This window comes from Pristiophorus japonicus, chromosome 21 (genome assembly GCF_044704955.1).
Source record: "Pristiophorus japonicus isolate sPriJap1 chromosome 21, sPriJap1.hap1, whole genome shotgun sequence".
Taxonomy (NCBI): domain Eukaryota; kingdom Metazoa; phylum Chordata; class Chondrichthyes; family Pristiophoridae; genus Pristiophorus; species Pristiophorus japonicus.
In genome coordinates this window covers 84,164,495-84,186,168 of record NC_091997.1, presented here as the reverse complement: position 1 = coordinate 84,186,168, position 21,674 = coordinate 84,164,495, and the positions used below count along the sequence as shown (strand labels likewise).

General features: G+C 47.5%; 1 protein-coding gene across 4 annotated transcripts in view; it reads right to left on the bottom strand.

Moving 5' to 3' along the window:
- Nucleotides 1-18,521: 18,521 nt before the first annotated feature.
- The window catches only part of ctxn2 (cortexin 2), a 4,643-nt gene continuing 1,490 nt past the window's right edge, over nt 18,522-21,674 (bottom strand). For 2 of the 4 annotated variants that reach the window (XM_070864199.1, XM_070864201.1), the window contains exon 2: nt 18,522-19,453. In XM_070864199.1, the coding sequence (XP_070720300.1) occupies nt 19,152-19,397 (246 nt within the window). In that variant the 5' untranslated portion in view covers nt 19,398-19,453 and the 3' untranslated portion in view covers nt 18,522-19,151. Of the gene's footprint in view, nt 19,454-19,617; nt 19,641-19,753; nt 19,788-21,674 lie in introns of those variants that run through there. The other 2 variants (XM_070864200.1, XR_011588208.1) reach the window with 2 other exon arrangements.

The window sequence follows — 21,674 nt, the reverse complement described above, 5'->3', positions numbered from 1 at the left end:
ATATTTTAGTAGAGTGACGTTAACTTTTCAATAAAATATTTTTTCATTAAAACTGTTTCATGTTCCATTAACACAACACAACGTCGGAACAACTGCAAAGAATAAACATGTCCATGTGCAAAAGTGGTCGCAGAGCCCTCAGGCATCAGTAGTTGAAACGTTCACGGATGAGCTGCTGGCGCAAGGCTCGAGCAATCATTAAAGGGGCACGATGGACGGACCTCCTCCGACCTCGTGCTCCGGCATCAGGCACTTGCATGCTTTCCTGATCGTCGTTATCATCCACATCCTGCTCTTCCGTAATATTATCATCATGCACTGGACCCTCACGTAGGTCTTCAGGTTCCACTACCAGCTCCTGCTGCCTCATGATGGCTAAGTTATGAAGCATGCAGCACACAACAGTGAAGTGACCGACAATCTGAGGAGAGTATAGCAACTGTCCTCCGGAATGGTCCAGGCATCGGAATCACTGTTTCAATATGCCAATGGTCCTCTCAATGATGATGCGTGTCGCAATGTGCGCCATGTTGTATTGACGGTCAGCTTCTGTCCGTGTCACGTGTAGGGGCGTCATGAGCCAGGTGGTCAGGCCGTACCCTTTGTCTCCCAGTAGCCAGCTCTGCCCTTCTGGCTGCTGCTCAAACATGTCAGATAGAACGCTGTCGCGTAGGATGAACGCATCGTGGGTGCTGCCAGGGAATCTCGCATCGACTGACGTGATGCGCTGCTTGTCGTCACACACGAGCTGCACATTGATAGAGTGGAAACCTTTCCTATTTCGGTACTGCTCAGAATCCTCCACAGGTGCTCGCAAGGCCATGTGGGTACAATCAATGCAGCCCTGTACCTTTGGGAAGCCGGCAATCCTGAAGAAGCCCACAGTCCTCTCATGGATCGCTTGTGCGGTCATTGGGAAATTGATGAAGTCATTCCTTCGCACATACAGTGCAGCTGTGACCTGGTAAATGCAGGCATGTATTGCACATTGAGAGATGGCACACACATCTCCAGTTGTAGCCTGAAACGATCCCGAGGCATAGAAAGAAAGTGCAGCTGTTACCTTCACTGCAACAGACAGGGCAGTTGGCATTCTGCTTTTGGGCTGCAAATCTGCTCTCACCATATCACAGATCTCAGTGAACGCAGCCTTTTCACACAATCAGCCTCGCTCATGTCCAGGTACGAGCGCCTGGCTCGATATTGTCGACGTGGGTAAGGTCTCCTGCCCATCAGCCTACGGGTTACGATGTTCCTGGTGCGGTGAGCTCTAATCAATTCTCTCCTATGCAGTGAATTGATGGCGAACCATTGCATAATACGTGGTGTTGACAATGCAGCACCCATTCTGCAAATTTAAGTATAAAACTGTCTATGTGGCTGCCTCTCCCTGGCCAAATGGCCTCAGTCCCCTCACAGCTCGAAGGCTGCTGCTGTACCTTCGGCTGCCATCGAGCCACTGACGCCGCCCCTATTGCGTGGCCGAATGGCCTCAAGCACCTTAAAGAGCTGCGTGTGTCCTGTGTTGATTCTTCAGCCGCCAGCCAGCCACTGAGGCCGCTGCTATCCCATGGCCGAATGGCCTCAAGTCCGTCCGGTGTTGATTCTTCGTGGCCAGCCACTGACGGAATGAAGGCCTGCCTGAAGCACCACAGCTCAGCTCGAAGGCTGCTTGCTGCCGCTGTTGGGGCTGCCGCTGAGACACTGACACCACCCCTGCCTGTCTCCAACATGAAAGGCCTGCCTGAAGCACAGCAGCTCGAAGGTTGCTGCTGTTTCACACAGGTAGGAACATGGATTATTTCATCTTTTCTTTGCTTATAAATTTTTATTCAGGCTGGATTTATTTGTATAATATTTGTATAAGTATAACTAAGGATTGATTGTAGAATTTAATGACTTCCCTCCCCACCCCCCCCCTCGTTCCCTACGTCTAATTTGTAACCTACGCCTGATTTTCTAAAGTGTAGACAAGGTTTTTTCGAGCGTACAAAAATCTTCACTTACTCCATTCTAAGTTAGTTTGGAGTAAGTTTTCACTGCCGAACTTTGAAAACAGGCATAAGTGGCCGGACACGCCCCCTTTTGAAAAAAAAATTCTGTTCCAAAGTGAAACTGTTCTAACTGACGAGAACTGGAGCAAACTAAATTCCGAGAATTCTAATTTCTAAGATACTCCGTTCTAAACCAGTTGCTCCAAAAAATCAGGAGCAACTCAGGCCGAAACTTGGGCCCATAGTCTCAGAATAAGGGACCACCCATTTAAAACTGAGATGAGGAGGAATTTCTTCTCTCAGTGGGTTGTAAATCTATGGAATGCTCTGCCCTAGAGAGTTAAATTCTAGAGGTGAGATGAGAATGATGGCCCTTTGTCATCAAGGCAGCATTGAAACAAATGTGGCATCAAGGAGCCCTAGTAAAACTGAAGTCAATGGATAAAGCTCTCCAGTAGCTGGAATCAAACCTGGCACAAAGGAAGATGGTTGTGGTTGTTGGAGGTCAATTATCACTGCAGAAATTCCTCAGGGCAGTGTCCTAGGCCCAACTATCGTCAACCTTCCTCCATCATAAGGTCAGAACATAAGAACATAAGAAATAGGAGCAGGAGTAGGCCATACGGCCCCTTGAGTCTGCTCTGCCATTCAATAAGATCATGGCTGATCTGATCATGGACTCAGCTCCACTTCCCTGCCCGCTCCCCATAACCCCTTATCATTTAAGAAACTGTCTATTTCTGTCTTAAATTTATTCAATGTCCCAGCTTCCACAGCTCTCCTAGGCAGCAAATTCCACAGATTTACAACCCTCTGAGAGAAGAAATTTCTCCTCATCTTTGCTTTAAATGGGCGGCCCCTTATTCTAAGATCATGCCCTCTAGTTCTAGTCTCCCCCCTCAGTGGAAACATTCTCTCTGCATCCACCTTGTCAAGCCCCCTCATAATCTTATACGTTTCGATAAGATCACCTCTCATTCTTCTGAATTCCAATGAGTAGAGGCCCAACCTACTCAACCTAGAAGTGGGGATGTTCGTTGATGACTGCAGTGTTCAGCTCTATTTGCAACTGCTCGGATAATGAAGCAGTCCATGCCCGCATACAACAAGACCTGGACGACATTCAGGCTTGGGCTGATAAATGGCACGTGACATTTGCCCAACATGACTACCTCCAATAAGAGAGAGTTTAACCACCTCCCCATGACATCTAATAGCATTACCATTGCGAGTCCCCTGGGGGTCACCATTGACCAAAAAACTGAACTGGACTAAGCACATTAATGCTGTGGCTACTAGATAGAGCACGTCAGAGGCTGGGTATTGTGTGGTGAATGGCTCACCTCCTGACTCCCCAAAGCCTCTTCATCACCTATAAGGCACAAGTCAGGAATGTGTTGGAATATATCCACTTGCCTGGATGGGTGCAGCTGCAACATTATTCAAGACACCACTCAGGGCAAAGCAGTCTGTTTGATCAGCTTCCGATCCACTAGCTTAAACATTCACTCCCTCCACCACCGGCGCACCGTGGCTGCAGTGTGTACCATCTACAGGATGCACTGCAGCAACTCCCCAAGGCTTCTTCGGCAGCACCTCCCAAACTGACAGTATCTGCCACTTACAAAGGCAAGGACAGCATGGTGCATGGGAACACCACCACCCCCATGTTCTCCTCCAAGTCACACGCCATCGTGATTTGTACTCCCCCCGTTCCTTATCGTCGTTGGGTCCAAATCCTGGAAAACTCTACTGAGCAGATTTGTTGGAGCATCTTCACCGCACGGACTGCAACGGTTCAAGAAGGCGGCCCACCACCACCATCTCAAGGGCAACTAGGGACGGGCAATAAATGCCTACTTGCCAATGATGCCCACATCGCAAGAAAATAAAAGAAAACTCCCTGTGAAAGCTCTCGCAAATCCCTACTCAGCCCATGTTCTGGCAATCTCTGCAAAAAGATCTTCCTGGAGTCGAACCTAACTCAGTGGCCTGGAATTTGCGGTCAGTGGTGAAGCAAAGGCAGTCGCCGCTGGCCCTGAAGAAAGCTGCCCACAGAGCGACGAGAAACTTGGCAATCGATTTCAGCGCTCTGCAGCGGGAGTCCCGAGTATATTGCGACAATTACGCCAACAAGTTGTTTAAGCAGCCAATCACAATGCAGCATTCTCACAGACAGGGAGAACCAGGAAGTGAAGGAGTTGCTTTTACTCGGACTTTTAAAAAATGTTACAGAGAGCAAAACAGAGATTGGGGCTCTCACATAGGGAAAAGGTCAACCTGCAATAAATATGAACAATCTTTAAAAAAATAGATTTTTTTTTAAAGTTTCTTAAAAATTTTAATTTTTTTATCATGGAGAAATTTGGGAGTCTTTTAGGGCCATAACGTTTGTTTAGCAGTCAATAAGCTGTTAAAACCCCAGTTACACCTAATCCAACAAGGCCTCACTTTTAATAGGGTGTTTAACAGCGATATTCCTGCGGAAAAGCCCAAATTTCACTGGTTTTCCTGATTAGATTGATTTCCGGCTATTGCGGGGGGGGGGGGGGGGGGGGGGGCCGAGGGGATTAGATGCACACGCGCTATATCCGGAAGTTGCCATCAGTTTCAAAGGGGTAATCACTGAGAACGCTGTTAGTTTGCCGTTATTACCCACCACAAATTCCGGGCCTATATTTTCTTAGTTTGTACTGATGTTCCTAGATCTCCCTTCCTTATCCAGCACAAATAACCAATCCAACCAAACATAATCTATTCCCATCGTCATTTTAAAGACCTCAATGAAAATCAATATTTCTCCAGTGAGAAAAAGTATCCAGCTCCCTGAGCCAATTCTGAAAACAAAGAGCTTCAGGACTTGGTGGCATGTAGGTGTCCCTCCTCTGGACCTTCTCCGGGGCCTCAATATCCCCTGTGTCATGTATTCAACCAGCATTGTAACCCATGTATAATCTGACCTAAGTTGTACACTGTGAAAACACTGACCACTAGGTGGTGAACTTGTGGGAGACACTCCTAACCTGGACCTTCAGATATAAAAGGGGAAGCTCCACCCACTTCCATCACTTGAGTGCTATGAAGTAAAGGACAGGTCACAGACTGACCTTCTCTCAAGCATGGGCCTCGTGTGCATTTATATTGTATAGTAAGGACATATTACCCTGGATGGGATCAAAACTGGTATTGTAGATGCTGCCATACCAACGACAACAACAACTTGCATTTATATAGCGCCTTTAACTAAGTAAAATATCCCAAGATGCTTCACAGGAATATTATCAAACAAAATTTGACACCGAGCCACATAAGGTGATATTAGGGCAGATGACCAAAAGCTTGGTCAAAGAGGTATATTTTAAGGAGCGCTTTAAGGGAGCAGAGAGAGATAGAGAGGTGGAAAGGTTTAGGGAGGGAATTGCAGAGCTTAGGACCCAGGCAGCTGAAGGCACGGCTGCCGATGGGGGAGCGATTAAAATCGGGGACGCTCAAGAGGCAAGAATTGGAGGAGTGCACATATCTCGGAGGTTTGTACAAGCCCTGTGCATGTTAAGTATTGGATTTCTCGTTTTGTTTTTAGCTGTTCCAGCTATACATCCTAACACCCAACCTGTTTTCCCGATAGCATTGCCACACTGGCCATGAACGTTCAATGTTTCATGAAATAAAACTCCGGAGTCCCTCTCCTGCTGTGCAACCTTAAGTGGGTAATGCTGCATGCTATACACATGCCAGGAATCACGTTGCATTGATCCACAATGAAGGACACTTATCACACCTTGGCCTCATCATCATAGGCAGTCCCTCGGAGTCGAGGATGACTTGCTTCCACTCTAAAGTGAGTTCTCAGGTGATTGATCAGTCCAATACGGGAATTACAGTCACTGTCACAGGTGGGGCAGACAGTGGTTGAAGGAAAGGGTGGGTGGGACTGGTTTGCCGCACGCCCTTTCCGCTGTCTGCGCTTGATTTCTGCATGCTCTCGACCCGAGGTGCTCAGCGCCCTCCCGGATGCTCTTCCTCCACTTAGGGCGGTCTTTGGCCAGGGACTCCCAGGTGTCAGTGGGGATGTTGCATTTTATCAAGGAGGCTTTGAGGGTGTCTTGAAATGCTTCCTCTGCCTACCTGGGGCTCGCTTGCCATGTTGAAGCTCCGAGTAGAGCGCTTGCTTTGGGAGTCTTGGCCTATCGCTCCATTGTATCTAAATCAGTCTATTTATTTTGTCTAAAATCCTAACTCCTGCACAGCATTGCAAGGCATTTGTGCCATCAGCAAACTACTGGACTGTATGTCCAATGTCTTCATCCACCTCATCAATAAAGATGGTGAACAGCGATGATCTTAATATGGATCCATGCGTGATCCCATGTCCTAACTCACACTAAGTCCCGCTCACCCATCACCCCTGTGCTCGCTGACCTACACTAGCTTACAGTTAAGCAATGCCTCGATTTCAAAATCCCTCCATGGCCTCGCCCCTTCCTATCTCTGTAATCTCCTCCAGCCCCACAACCTCCCGAGATGTCTGCACTCCTTTAATTCTGCTCAGCCATTGGTGGCCGTGCCTTCTGTTGCCTAGGCCCTAAGCTCTGGAATTCCTTCCATAAACCTTTCCGCCTCTCTCTTTCCTCCCTTAAGACGCTCCTTAAAACCTACCTCTTTGACCAAGTTTTTGGTCACCTGACCTAATTTCTCCTTATGTGGCTCGGTGTCAAATGTTTTGTCTCCTAACACTCCTGTGAAGCGCCTTGGCACGTTTCACTACGTTAAAGGCGCTATATAAATACAAGTTGTTGTTATTGATTACCATTAATAACTATCCTCTGTCGACTCCATTGCAAACATTCTGGCAAGCTAGCTTAAAATTTGACCACCATTCCACAGGAGGCAACCTTACTTAAGAGCTGTCTATGCACAATATCTACTGGGCGCCCATCATCCACCTACTTTGTGAACTCTTCAAAATGAGACAGCAGCTCTGTTTTTAAAAGTCATGCTGGGATTCCATAATAACCTCAGAGCATTCTCTAATAGTTCCTTCTGGCAACTTGCCTATAAACTAATACCAAAGTTGTAACACGTACCTTTTCTTGAATATTGGCACCAATTGAGCTTTCCTTCAGTCCGTAGGAACAATCCCAGACCTCAACTCCTAAATGTTGGTCCCAGTGGCTGTCATAACACGGCCACCATTCCTTTCAGTGCTCCAGGGTGAATGGGATCTGCAGCCCTATCTGTCTTAATAATTTTAATCTAACCCAGGACTCATTCTCATCAACTTGCCCACATGGATTCAATTTTACATCTGTCTATCAACGCAGGCAACTCAACGTCGTCTTCAGCAGTGAAAAATAACCATTCAAACAAACAACTTGCATTTATATAGTGCCTTTCACGACCATTGGACGTCTCAAAGTGCTTTACAGCCAATGAAGTACTTTTGAAGTGTAGTCACTGTTGTGACGTGTGAAACGCAGCAGCCAATTTGCGCACAGCAAGCTCCCACAAACAGCAATGTGATGATGACCAGATAATCTGTTTTTGTTTTGTTGATTGAGGGATAAATATTGCCATCCCTTGGGACTACACTCAAATATGCCCTGTGGTTGTGGGATCACTCAAAGATCTTGTGCTGTCTCAGATTCCTAACATAACCAAAAAGGCGGCCTTGCAATTACTGCCACCATCTTTGTGTGGCCATCAATTAAGTTTTATACCTACTGTATTCACATGAGAGCTATTTTCTTGCAGCTGGTAAAATATTTCTGCTTTGGTTTAATTTGCAGTTGGACATCACTATTAAATAATTTTGGTTTCATTTTACCATGCACGTTCCTTTAATCTGAAAGACATACACGGATTCTTTGTCCTCAAGTATGGCTTTAAAAACCTCCATTTTTCATCCATACTGCAGTTATCCCTATCTATATCAACATGCAATCAACCTCATGCAAATCCAATTTTGCAAATTTACCTCTCCTCAAATCCGACATGAGCATTAAATTATCTGCGGCATTAACTTGGCTAATCAACTTAAATGTCATTTGGTTTTAATTACCATTTCCCAGGAGTTTCTCCACACGGAGGTCTGATACTATCTCAGGATAAATGGTAAGGATTGAGTCGAGGAAATAATTTCCCCTAGTATTTCTCTCTAATACACAAGTACTTCAGCCACACCCCCAGTCAATACTTGGCTGACCACTAACAGATCACTGAATAGTTCGGCAATTAAAAGCCCCCATTACACATATACTACCTAGGTGGAAAGAAAGACTTGCATTTAGATAGCACCTTTCATGCTCTCAAGATGTCCCCAGGCAATTCACAGCCAAAAGTATTGATGAAGGGTAGTCGCTGTTGTAATGCATCAAACAAATTAAGTACTGGGGTTAAACGAACGGTAACAATCCTAAAACAAATTGGAGTGATTTCCACCTATTTCGACTAGTAACTGAGTTGGTAACAAGAGGGCATATTCTACTCGGAACTCCTACACGGCAAGCAAGCCACAGGTGGGCAGAGGAAACATTACAAGGACGTCCTCAAAGCCTCCTTGATAAAGTGCAACATCCCCACCGACACCTGGGAGTCCCTGGCCAAAGACCGCCCCAAGTGGAGGAAGTGCATCCGGGAGGACGCTGAGCACCTCGAGTCTCGTCGCCGAGAGCATGCAGAAAACAAGCGCAGGCAGCGGAAGGAGCGTGCGGCAAACCAGACTCCCCACCCACCCTTTCCCTCAACCACTGTCTGTCCCACCTGTGACAGAGACTGTAATTCCCGTATTGGACTGTTCAGTCACCTCAGAACTCACTTTTAGAGTGGAAGCAAGTCTTCCTCGATTTTGAGGGACTGCCTGTGATGATGATGATGAGAGGGCATAAACTTAAAATCGTCACCAAAAGAATGAAAGAAGAGGTTATGAGAAATCTTTTTATGCAGAGGGTTGGTTGGACATGGAACATCTGACCAGAAACAGTGGTGGAAGCAGAATTTAGAATAGCTTTTAGTAGTAAAGTGGAAAAATATTTGGAAAAAGGAAAATTTGAAAGAGTGTGGGGAAAGAACAAGACAAGGCGACTAAGTAGATAGCCCTTTCACAGATTCAGCACAGGTATCATGGGCCAAATGGGCCCCCTGTGTGCTGCAGAATGATTCCGTGAGGTTCCAGTCTTGTGAAGGAATTGATGAATGCTGACTAGGTCCCACAGGACTGGAAACAAGCTAACATAATATCTGTAGTGAATAAAGATACAACAGTTTAAACAGCTGTCAGCCAATCCTACTCTAACTAGTTTCTACAGGTCTACTACACTTCTGAATTCTCATTTCGACATTCTCTTTCCTCTTGTCTCTAGCCTATTTTTGGAATGTTTATTCAAACTGTGCTAGAGTCAGATACAAACCGTGGAATGGATCAGTACACTACAGGGTAAATTTTGCAAGGTCCTGCACTGTTTGCCGGGCCTCGTGTGCAGCCAGCCCACATCAGAACAGCGCAGGCATGCTTGCTGCATGACTTTCCTGCAACAGAGGCAGTGGCGATGGCTTACCGTGCTGCTCTCCACGCAGCAATTCTTTCATGGCAAACGAGCTAAAGGTGGGCGGGAGAAAGGTTACAAGGGCACCCTCAAAGCCTCCCTGATAAAGTGCAACATCCCCACTGACACCTGGGAGTCCCTGGCCAAAGACCGCCCTAAGTGGAGGAAGCGCATCCGGGAGGGCGCTGAGCACCTCGAGTCTCATTGCCGAGAGTATGCAGAAACCAAGTGCAGGCAGCGGAAGGAGCGTGCGGCAAACCAGACTCCCCACCCACCCTTTCCCTCAACCACTGTCTGTCCCACTTGTGACAGGGACTGTGGTTCTCATATTGGACTGTACAGCCACCTAAGGACTCATTTTGTGTGGAAGAAAGTCTTTCTCGATTCCGAGGACTGCCTATGATGATGAGGCAATTGATCCCTATATTGGCTTTGGGTTAACGAGGAACGATCTTTCAATGACAGAACCCAAAGTATTGTGCGAACTGCTTAGAATCATTAAAGGCTGCACCATGACTGGTCTTAACCACTTCAAGTTTGTCAAACAGTGCTTGTCACTCTAGATTGTACCATGTTTGCTACTGGGTACCTGGAGCATTCATCAATTATAGCCAACAAATAATCTCCAGAGATGGAAGACCTCGTTCTTGCCAAAATTTGTCATGTAATTTTGACATCTGCAGAAGTTGGTGGTTTGGAATGGAATACATTTTTACTCTCCTGGTTCTCTTGTTTTGCTAATGTTGGAGCACCAACCTGCAGTGAAAAGGGTATTATAAGTTCTGGCAACAAGTTATCAGATCAGCCTCTGAAGTCAGCCTGATAATGGCGGAGCAGGCTTGAGGGGCCTTATGTTATCGACCTGAAACCTTATCCCCTTTGTTTCTCTCTCTACAGCTGCTGACTGACCTGCTGAGTGTTTCCAGCATTTTCTGTTCTTATGACAAGTATTGTACCTTGCACAGCAATCGCACCATTCAGTAGAATAGTAATCTTGTCAAGAATGATTTCAGAACTTTTCTGTTTAGGAGTAGCACTGCTGTAGACCATTGTCTGGGTCATGTTCTGAGATAGCTTCCTTTGGACAACTATGTTGCCAGACCACCAAGGCTGGCGTTTACAGCCAACTCTGCTACTTAAGGTGTAGATTCGAGTTTTGGGGGCCGAAATTGCCCACCTTGTTAAGGTCCAGTACCACCTCTAAGAGGCGTTAATGGAGCGGTAAGGCCTTTCTGACCAGGGGCAGGTGGATGGACCAACCTATCCAATATTGACCTCGGGTCGGGGACAGTGGAAACAGGTTTCCGTCGCACCCCGTCAGGCACGTACGACCCCTTACCGCCCGGCGGCGATTCCTTTCCATCCCGCGAGGGAAATTGCCCCACCGGAGCGGAGGCGCCGCCGCTCGCTGTCCCCGGCAGCTTTTCCCGTTTTCCCGGCGGGAAGCTGCCAGTGGCTGGGTGGCACATCCACCCTTAAAGGGGGGGGGGAGGGAGGGACACACCACCGACGCCGCCATTTTATTTGAATGGTCAGCCGTCTCTGAAGTCAGCCCGATAATGGCGGCCACGCGTTCGGCCAGGCAGCCCGGCACCTCCTCTTGGGCACCGGATGCTGGCCCGGCTGAAGCCCTCCCTGGTGGCCCAGTGGGCAACACTAAAATGGCTGCAGAGCTCGCAGCGGCCTTCCCCTTTAAGTGAAGGGGAGGGACGTTGTGACGAGTCAGCTCGATGTGGCACGTCCGCGTCATGCTGACATCATAAGCGTTGCACTGATGTCATAAGCGTCGTGATGACATCATAAGCATTGTTTTGATGATACCGCCCGCCTTGCGCCTCACTCCCAACGCACTTCCACTCCTGAGCCATCCCAAACACCGCCCCAACAATTTAAAAAAGTTTAAGAGGCCAAAATCCCTCTATTCTCTGCCTCATGGATTCGGTCGGAAAATCTTCATTTAATTCAAATGCAATTTCGCCCCCTTGGTCTCTATTACCATATCCCATTCGTCCTGATTAGTTCACATGTGTGATAGATAATGTCTTTCGGATGAGACGGTAAACCGAGGCCCCGTCTGCCCTCTCATGCAGACGTAAAAGAGCAGCAAAGTTCTCCCTGGTATCCAGGCCAAGATTTATCCCTCAGCCAACATCACTGAAACAGATTATCTGGTGATTATCTTATTGGTGTTTTTTGGGATCTTGCTGTGCTGTGCGCATTTGGCTGCCTCATTTCCTACATTACAACAGTGACTACACTTCAAAAAATAATTTAATTGAGTCTGGCATGGTGGCTTGCTATTCCTGGCATGTTTCTGGCTTTGCTAGGGAATATTCATATTATTGATTTCTGGATCTGCTGATATATTTTATTTTGGAAAATATGTGCCCATAGATTTCGAGAGTCCACCCTTGTAATGGTTCAGTCTCAAGTTTTTGTACCCATGGTCACTGCTCTCAATGCTTTGTCATGGTCCCATACAACAAAACCTCATTACCATAACTTTGACATTCTTTATGCCCTGACCTGGCCAAACATGTCATCATCATAGGCAGTCCCTCAAAGCGAGATAACTTGCTTCCACGCCAAAAAGGGATGAGTTCACTGAAGGAGCTGATATTCCAGGTCCCGAACTAAATGTTGAAGGGTGGAGGATACCTGTTTGTGGATTTTTTTAACGTGTGGTGGCCGTTGCACATCAGTCATCATCAGCAGCAGGCCGTGCTATTAGAGGGAGCAGCGTGCTGTGGCATGCCACTGGAAGGAGCAACGCGTGCTGCTGCAGGAGGGCGACGGCTGTGAAGAGGGCGACTGGATTTGACGTCACCCAAATCCAGGTCGCTGATTGGAGCGTGGGCAGGTACAGCAGGAGCGGCGAGGTTGGGGCGCAGGAGAAGCGAGTGATCATGGAGCGACGTGATCGGGGCCCAAGAGAGGTGAATTTGTGGTCCCAGAAGAGGCGAGGGCCCAGGGGCAGCACGGGCCAGCACACACTGATATGTGTGCGCACTAGGTCCGTGCAGCAGAGCTGGTCTCCAGTCGCTTTGGTTAATCCTCGCCACTGGACCAAGACCTAGCTCTGTCAAGCCCATGTGGTGGCCAAACATGTATTGCTTAACCAACACCTAAAACAGATTTTTCTGGTCATTATCACATTGCTGTTTGTGGGAGCTTGCTGTGTATAAATTAGCTGTCATGTTTCCTATATTACAAAAGTGACTACACTTTTGAAGTACTTAATTTGGTGTAAAGTGTTTTGGAACTTCTTGAGGTTGTGAAAATTGCTATATAAATGCAACACTTTTATTTTCTGTCTCTTTTTACCACTGCATTTATCACTGGCCTTCATGTAACTCCATTCCCACACTAAGTACTTGACTCAATGCCGTCTAAGGTGGCCTAGCTTGCCCATCCCCAGTTGTCAGTTAACGACTTGGAAGGGACTGAGTGTAAAGTAGCCAAGTTTGCTGACAATACAAAGATGGGAGGAAAAGCAATGTGTGAGAAGGACACAAAAAATCTGCAAAAGGACATAGACAGGCTAAGTGAGTGGGCAAAAATTTGGCAGATGGAGTATAATGTTGGAAAGTGTGAGGTCATGCACTTTGGCAGAAAAAAATCAAAGAGCAAGTTATTATTTAAATGGAGAAAGATTGCAAAGTGCCGCAGTACAGTGGGACCTGGGGATACTTGTGCATGAAACACAAAAGGTTAGTATGCAGGTACAGCAAGTGATCAGGAAGGCCAATGGTATCTTGGCCTTTATTGCAAAGGGGATGGAGTATAAAAGCAGGGAAGTCTTGCTACAGCTATACAAGGTTTTGGTGAGGCCATACCTGGAATACTGTGTGCAGTTTTGGTTTCCATATTTACGAAAGGATATACTTGCTTTCGAGGCAGTTCAGAGAAGGTTCACTAGGCTGATTCTGGGGATGAGGGGGTTGACTTATGAGGAAAGGTTGAGTAGGTTGGGCCTCTACTCATTGGAGTTCAGAAGAATGAGAGGTGATCTTATCGAAACGTATAAGATTATGAGTGGGCTTGACAAAGTGGATGCAGAGAGGATGTTTCCGCTGATGGGAGAGACTAGAACTTGAGGGCACGATCTTAGAATAAGGGGTTGCCCATTTAAAACAGAGATGAGGAGAAATTTCTTGTGACAGAGGGTTGTGAATCTGTGGAATTCTCTGCCCAAGGAAGCAGTTGAGGCTAGCTCATTGAATGTATTCAAGTCACAGATAGATAGATTTTTAACCAATAAGGGAATTAAGGGTTATGGGGAGCGGGCGGGGAAGTGGAGCTGAGTCCATGATCGGATCAGCCATGATCGTATTGAATGGCGGAGCAGACTCGAGGGGCAGTATGGCCTACTCCTGCTCCTATTTTTTATGTTCTTATGTAACTGGGGGTGGGTAATAAATATAGCTTTGCTAGAATCACCCAGATCCACAAAAAAAGGTCTCATTTTGGCTGAATTCAGGATTAAGTCTACTTGATGATGTACAGTGCCAGCTCACGTTTTGAGAATATTGTAGTGCTATTTAAATAATTAACTATATCTACTGTTGGTGAGATGGTTCATTTTCTCTGCTAAGTGGTTTCTATTGGTTCCTACACCTCTGAGGGAAAACTGTCCGAGTGATTTAAGAGACAGTTGGATGCTGTGATGGTTGTACTTTGGGATTTTCTATATGAATGAGCTACGGTGGGAAGAATGGCTGTTCTGATCTGTATTTATCTTTGCCACATTTTAGGATGTTTGACCATTTTCTCCACAGAAAGATTTCAGGGGGGAATAAAGAATTGCATTTAAATGTTGAGTTTTCAAAACAAGTTCACACAAGTTTTTAACGAGGCACTGAAATAAAGGTTAAACTGCTAATAATCTAAGCTTTGACGTTTCCTCCCCAAACACTCGAGATGATGAGTAATTCATTTAAAATATAGATAAGGCGTAAACACCTCAAACCAAGTCTCTGGTCTCTGATGCTCAGCAGAGCTGATCTGACAGTCTGATAAAAAACAAAAGTAGAGAACAAAACAGTCCAGTAAATCGGAAAGGGGAGTCAGGCCCAGCAAAGGCTGCCAGGGAATGTAGGGACGTAGTTAGAAGTTATGATGATTAAGTCAAGCAAGGTGACCCACTGATGTGGGGAAGTGTGAGGTGTTCATTATGTTATATTAGACAGCAAGACAAGTTGCACTGATGGAATTGTGAGTTCGATCATAACTGTTGCCCTGTGTGTCCATTTTCTGTGAGAAATAGGAGCAGGAGTAGGCCATTTGGCCCCTCGAGCCTGCTCCGCCATTTAATAAGATCATGGTTGATCTGATCATGAGCTCAGCTCCACTTCCCTGCCCGCTCCCCATAACCCTTGACCATTTTATTGTTCAAGAATCTGTCTATCTCCACCTTAAATGTATTCAATGACCCAGCCTCCACAGCTCTCTGGGGCAGAAAATTCCAAAGATTCACGACCCATTGAGAAGAAAAAATTCCTCAACTCAATTCTAAATGGGCGACCCCTTATTCTGAAACTATGCCCCCTAGTTCTAGATTCCCCCACGAGGGGAAACATCCTCTCTGCATCTACCTTGTTGAGCCCTCTCAGTATCTTATATGTTTCAATAAGATCACCTCTCATTGTTCTAAACTCCAGTAAGTATAGGCCCAACCTTTCTTCATAAGTCAATCCCTTCATCTCAGGAATCAACCTCGTGAAACTTCTCTGAACTGCCTCCAATGCAAGTGTATTCCTCCTTAAATAAGGAGACCAAAACTGTACGCAGTACTCTCGGTGGTCTCACCAACATCCTGTACAGTTGTAGCAGGACTTCTCTGCTTTTATACTCCATCCCTCTTTGCAATAAAGGCCAACATTCCATTTGCCTTCCTGATTACTTGCTGTACCTGCATACTACCTTTTTGAGTTTCATGCACAAGGACCCCCAGGTCCCTCTATACTGCAGCACTTTGTAATCTCTCTCCATTTAAATAATAATTTTCTTTTTACTTTTTCCTGCCAAAAGTGGATAACCTCACATTTTTCCACATTATATTCCAAATGTTTGCCTACTTGTTTAGCCTATCTATATCCCTTTGCAGATTCTTTGTGTCCTCCTCACAACTTGCTTTCCCACCCATCTTTGTATCATCAGCAAACTTGGCTACATTACACTTGGTCTCTTCATCCAAGTCATTAATATAAATTGTAAATAGTTGAGGTCCCAGCACTGATCCCTGTGGCACCCCACTAGTTACCGTTTACCTACCGGAAAATGACCCATTTATCCCAACACTCTGTTTTCTGTTAGTTAGCCAATCCTCTATCTATGCTAACATAGTACCCCCAACCCCATGAGCTCTTATCTTGTGCAGTAACCTTTTGTGTGGCACCTTATCGAATGCCTTCTGGAAATCCAAATACACCACATCCACTGGTTCCCCCTTATCCACCCTACTCATTACATCCTCAAAAAACTCCAGCAAATTAGTCAAACATGATTTCCCTTTCATAAAACCATGCTGACTCTGCTTGACTGCATTATGCTTTTCCAAATGTCCTGCTACTGCTTCCTTAATAATGGACTCCAGCATTTTCTCAATGACAGATGTTAGGCTAACTGGTTGATAGTTTCCTGTTTTCTGACCTCGTTTCACCAAGTATTTCCTTGGTCTGCCTTCAAAAGGATTGAAGACACATACGAGCAAAGACATGAATATCCAGTTCAGACCATAAGTGGATAGATACTATTGTTACACCCCTGGGTTAAGTGATTCTATAGTTAGATATTGGGCAATACAGGCACACTCCTAAGTGGGCTGTGTGCCTTACGTTTAAGAGGCACCACTGTACCCGAGAGAATATGTATGCCAAGTAAGAAAGACTTAAATAAAGACTTACATTTAGATAGCGTCTTTCATGATCACGGGATGTCCCAATCAGTTTTACAGCCAATGAAGTACCTTTTTTAATTGTAGTCACTGTTGTAATGCAGGACATATGACAGTCAATTTGCGCACAGCAATCTCCCACCAATAGCAATGTCATAATCTGTTTCTTTAAGTGTTAGCGGAGAAAGACTTGCATTTCTATAGCACCTTTCACTACCACCGGACGTCTCAAAGCACTTTACAGCCAATGAAGTACTTTTGGAGTCTAGTCACTGTTGTAATGAGGGATAAATATTGACTAGGACACCAGGGAGAAGTCCCCTGCTCTTCGAAATAGTGCCATGGGATCTTTTATGTCCAGCAGAGAAGGCAGACGGGGCCTCGTTTTAAAGTCTCATCCGAAAGATGGCACCTCCGACAGTGCAGCACTCCCTCAGCGCTGCATTGAAATGTCAGCCTAGATTTTGTGCTCAATTTCCTGCAGTGGGACTTGAACCCACAACCTTCTGACTCAGAGGCAAAAGTGCTACCCACTGAGTAACAGCCTTACCCTAAGCTTGCAGCAGTCTTGTCATCTTTGACGGTACAACGGAGCACAGGGAACATCAGGATTCGCATCAAAAGGTTGCTAAAAGGCACATGGCAATATTTACAGAAAATTATATCCGAACGTAGACTAGGAATTTATTTCAAATAGGGATGGGTGGAATTAAAAACTCGCCAATACCCTGGATTTATGTACATTCCAAAAGTCTCCCTCCCTCTCCCCACATTAACAGAATGCACAGAAAACATTTGTTCCAACACTTCTATGTTCTGTTTATGTCACAACTCTGATGTAAAATAAAATGTGACAGTAAAGGTATGGTTTTAGTTGTAATGTTTTCTCTCAGAGAGCTGTGCAGGCTGAATCATGAAATATATTCAAAAGTGGAGATAGACAGATTTCTGAACTACAGGGGAGTCGAGGGTTATGAGGAGCGGGCAGAGAAGTGGAGCTGAGTCCATGATCGGATCAGCCATGATCTTTTTGAATGGCGGAGCAAGTTCGAGGGGCAAAATGACCTACTCCTGTTCCTATTTCCTATGTTCTTATACAGAATTATAATGACTGACTATTGTAAAAAAAAAAGGTGCTTTAATTCTGAGAAGTTTAGGAACAAAAAAAGGCCATTTGGTCCAAACAGTCTGCATCTCTTTTGTTGATTTTACATAGTAACATATATATTCCCCCATCCTAGTTCTCCAGAAACAGAATTTTCTCCTGATTCCACGTATACTGATAACTTACTGGACATTATTTACTCTTAATTTCCTATTTTACATTTTTGATTTTCTCCCATTAGTTTTTGAATTCTTTTGTTCATGCGAGGAATGTGTCAGAATCCACCCCCAAAATGTGTAATGTGCCAGGAGAGAGAACTTACCTTTCACATCCTCAGGAGGTCCCAGAGCATTTCACAGCTGCTGAAGTATTTTTGAAGTGTATATCCCTGTTGTTCGCTAGGCAAACGCGGCAGCCAAAATCGCACACAGCAGGATCCCACCAATAGCAATGAGATAAACGATCTGTTTCTGCTGGTGTTGTTTGAGGGATAAATGTTGCCAAGGTCACACTGAAGTCTCCGCTTTTCAAAATGGAAACAAGCCCAACTTTCGCAATATCTTACAAGCTCCGGGGTGCATTGGGAAACTCTCAGCTCTGTTCAGAGGGGTTTGGATCCAATCTTGAAAATCCATCAATGATTGAATTTCTAAACTCGGAGAAAAATTTTATATCTGCCTTGGCTTTTCGTTCAAGTCAAACTGACTGGTTCACGCTAATGATTTGAATTGCCATCACTCTATTACTAATAAATACAGGCTCGAAAAGCACAATCTGTCATGAACAAGCTCTGAATGTTCAAATGTGTTAATAGTGCTCTATTTTTCACTGCCAATGAGCCTGAAAGTTATAATTCTGCGCAAAATGATTAATATATAATGAGAATAGAGAAAGTGCAGCCATTGCGGAGATTGAGGAGCCATATTATTAGTGAAAAAAAATTGCAGTCTCTGAATAGATTATGCAAATCAGGAAATGTGGAGTAACATTAATTTATTGGACACCATAAATCCACATTTGTAATATTGAGTTACATATATCTGACTGATAAGTTTACAATCATCTGCTCACAGAATATGTCGTATTAGTTGTCTCTAACCCACCTTTACTCAGACTGAGAACTATATGAACAGAACCTAACCTGCTATGTTAATTACCCATACATACAGATGATCTCACGAAGGCCCTGGATTCCAGCTGTTCTATAATGCAGACCTAACATCATGTAACTATTGTAATATAATCACAATGCTCGAATTTATAAATCTTCACTTATTCATTAATGACTTCTGACAATTTAGAATTACAATTTCTCCCGAACCACACCATAATACCACAACAGTCGACAGCCAACTAACAAATCCAATAGGAAGGGTTTGTTGTTACATTTGCTGACATTTCAACACTATGGGGGCATTTGGATTACTATTTAAATCTGCATGAGGGTCTAAATGCGTGTCCCTTCAACCAAGCAGATGACAAGCCCTGAACACATACGCTCTGTCAATACCAACCAGCGGGCTTCCACAGATCTCTCCGTGCCACCATTAGGAATCTCGGCACTTGCACCCCAGCATGGTGAGCTGGCACAAAGCACTAAGGCACCTCTGACAACTTCATGCCAAAGCGTACTCAAAGGTGCCCTTCTCCAGCCCGTCCATCCCATCCACCCACGTTGAGGAAGGCATACTGCTGTAAGGGTCAAGGAGAATCCGGAAACATCGCACAATGAGAATGCCCAAGAAAATGAATAAGAGGCCCACAAAAGCGAATGCGGTTTTTTGCTCCAAGGTGACTGGATAAGTGTTCATGGAATTGCCTGCCCCGACACCCAGGGTGTTGTTGTAATGGTTGTTGATCATTGTCTCAGGATCTTGTCCTTATAGTCTTCAAAAAACGAACATCGTCACAGTTAGACCTAAAGAGAACATTAAAAAAAATATTAAGATCAGCACAAAAAACTCTCAGACTCTGGGAACCTGACACAGAAACAGAAAATGTTGGAAACGCTCAGCAGGTCAGGCAGCATCTGTGGAGAGAGAAATGTAGGGTTAACGTTACAGGCTGAAATATTAACCCTACCTGCTTCTCTCTCCCAATTCTGCCCGACCTGCTGAGCATTTCCAGCATTTTCTGTTAACATTAAATGCAGCCTTCTGTGTGAGACACGCCTGGTCCAATTCATGCAAGAGACGGACTCCGTGCTATAGCGCACAAGGGAGGTGCTTCGAGACTTTTAAAATCTAGTAACACTGAAAAGATAAAAGGTAATGAGGGGTCCAAAGGGTCACCCGTGTGTGGTTAAAGTTAAATCCACAGAGTGATTAACTGCACAGCCTGGTACAGGGGCAGTTACAGAGCAGGGCACCAGCTCCCAGGGGGGAAGGGGAGGCACTGAGACAGGGCGCAGTGACCGCAGCTTCCTGCACCTATCAAGCACCAGCCGGAACTTCTGAATAGCATCAGGGGTGGGAGAAGGGGGGCAGGAGCATGCGATAGGAGTGGGGGGGAAGGGGTAGGGTGTGGGGGGGCAGAGGAAGGGGCAGGGGGGGGGAAAGGGGCAAGGCGGGGAAAGGAGTGGGGGCAGGAGCGTGCGGTAAGAGCGGGGGGGGGGAAGGGGCAGGGTGGGGGAAAAGGGCAGGGTGGGGGCAGAGCAGAGGAAGGAGCGGGGGGGAGGGGAGAAGGAGCAGAGGGGAAGGGGGGAGAGGAGGAGGGGGGGGAGAGAGGGGGAAGGAGCAGGGGGTGAGGGGAAGGAGGGGGGGAAGGAGGGGGGGGAAGGAGGGGGGGAAGGAGGGGGGGGAAGGGAGGGGGGAGGAAGGAGGGGGGAAGGAGGAGGGGGGAAGGAGGGGGGAAGGAGGGGGGAAGGAGGGGGGGAAGAGGGGGAAGGAGGGGGGAAGAGGGGAAGGAGGGGGGAAGAGGGGGAAGGAGGGGGGGGAGAGGGGGAAGGAGGGGGGGAAGAGGGGAAGGAGGGGGGAAGAGGGGGAAGGAGGGGGGGAAGAGGGGGAAGGAGGGGGGGGAAGAGGGGAAGGAGGGGGGGGGAAGAGGGGGAAGGAGGGGGGGAAGAGGGGGAAGGAGGGGGGAAGAGGGGGAAGGAGGGGGGGAAGAGGGGGAAGGAGGGGGGAAGAGGGGGAAGGAGGGGGGGAAGAGGGGGAAGGAGGGGGGAAGAGGGGGAAGGAGGGGGGGAAGAGGGGGAAGGAGGGGGGGGGAAGGAGGGGGTGGGGAAGAGGGGAAGGAGGAGGGTGGGGAAGAGGGGGAAGGAGGGGGGGAAGAGGAGGAGGAGGGGAAGGAGGGGGGAGAGAGGGAGAGGGAAGGGGAGGGAGGAAGGGAGGGGGAAGAGAGGAGAAGGGGGGAAGGAGGGAAGGGAGGAGGGGGGAAGGAGGGAAGGGAGAGGGGAAGGAAGGAGAGGGGGGAAGGGAGGAGAGGGGAAGGGGGAGAGGGGGAGGGAGGAGAGGGGGAGGAAGGGAGGAGAGGGGGGAAGGAGGAGAGGGGGGAAGGAGGGAGAGGGGGGAAGGGAGGAGAGGGGGGAGAGGGAGGGGAGAGGGAGGGAGGGAGGAGGAGGGGGGGAGGGAGAGGGGGAGGGAGGGGGGGGAGAGGAGGGGGGGGAGAGGGAGTGGGGGGGAGAGGAGGGGGGGGAGGGAGGAGGGGGGGAGAGGAGGGGGGAGGGGGGGGGAGAGGGGGGGAGAGGGGGGGGGGAGAGGAGGGGGGGGAGAGGGAGGGGGGGGGGGGAGAGGGGGGGGGGGAGAGGAGGGGGGGGAGAGGAGGGGGGGAGAGGAGAGGGGGGGAGAGGGAGAGGGAGGGGGGAGGGGGGGAGAGGAGAGGGGGGAGAGGAGAGGGGGGGAGGAGGAGGAGGGGGGGAGAGGAGAGGGGGGAGGGGAGAGGAGGGGGAGGGGAGGGGAGGGGGGGAGGAGGGGGGGGAGGAGAGGGAGGGAGAGGAGGAGGGGGTGGAGGAGGGGAGGGGAGAGGAGGAGGGGGAGGGGGAGAGGAGAGGGGGAGGGAGAGGGAGGGGGAGAGGAGGAGGGGGGGAGGAGAGGGGGGGAGGGGGGAGGGGGGGGGGGAGAGGAGAGGAGGGGAGAGGAGAGCGGGGGGGAGGGGGGGAAGAGGAGAGGGGGGAGGGGGGGGGAGAGGAGAGGGGGGAGAGG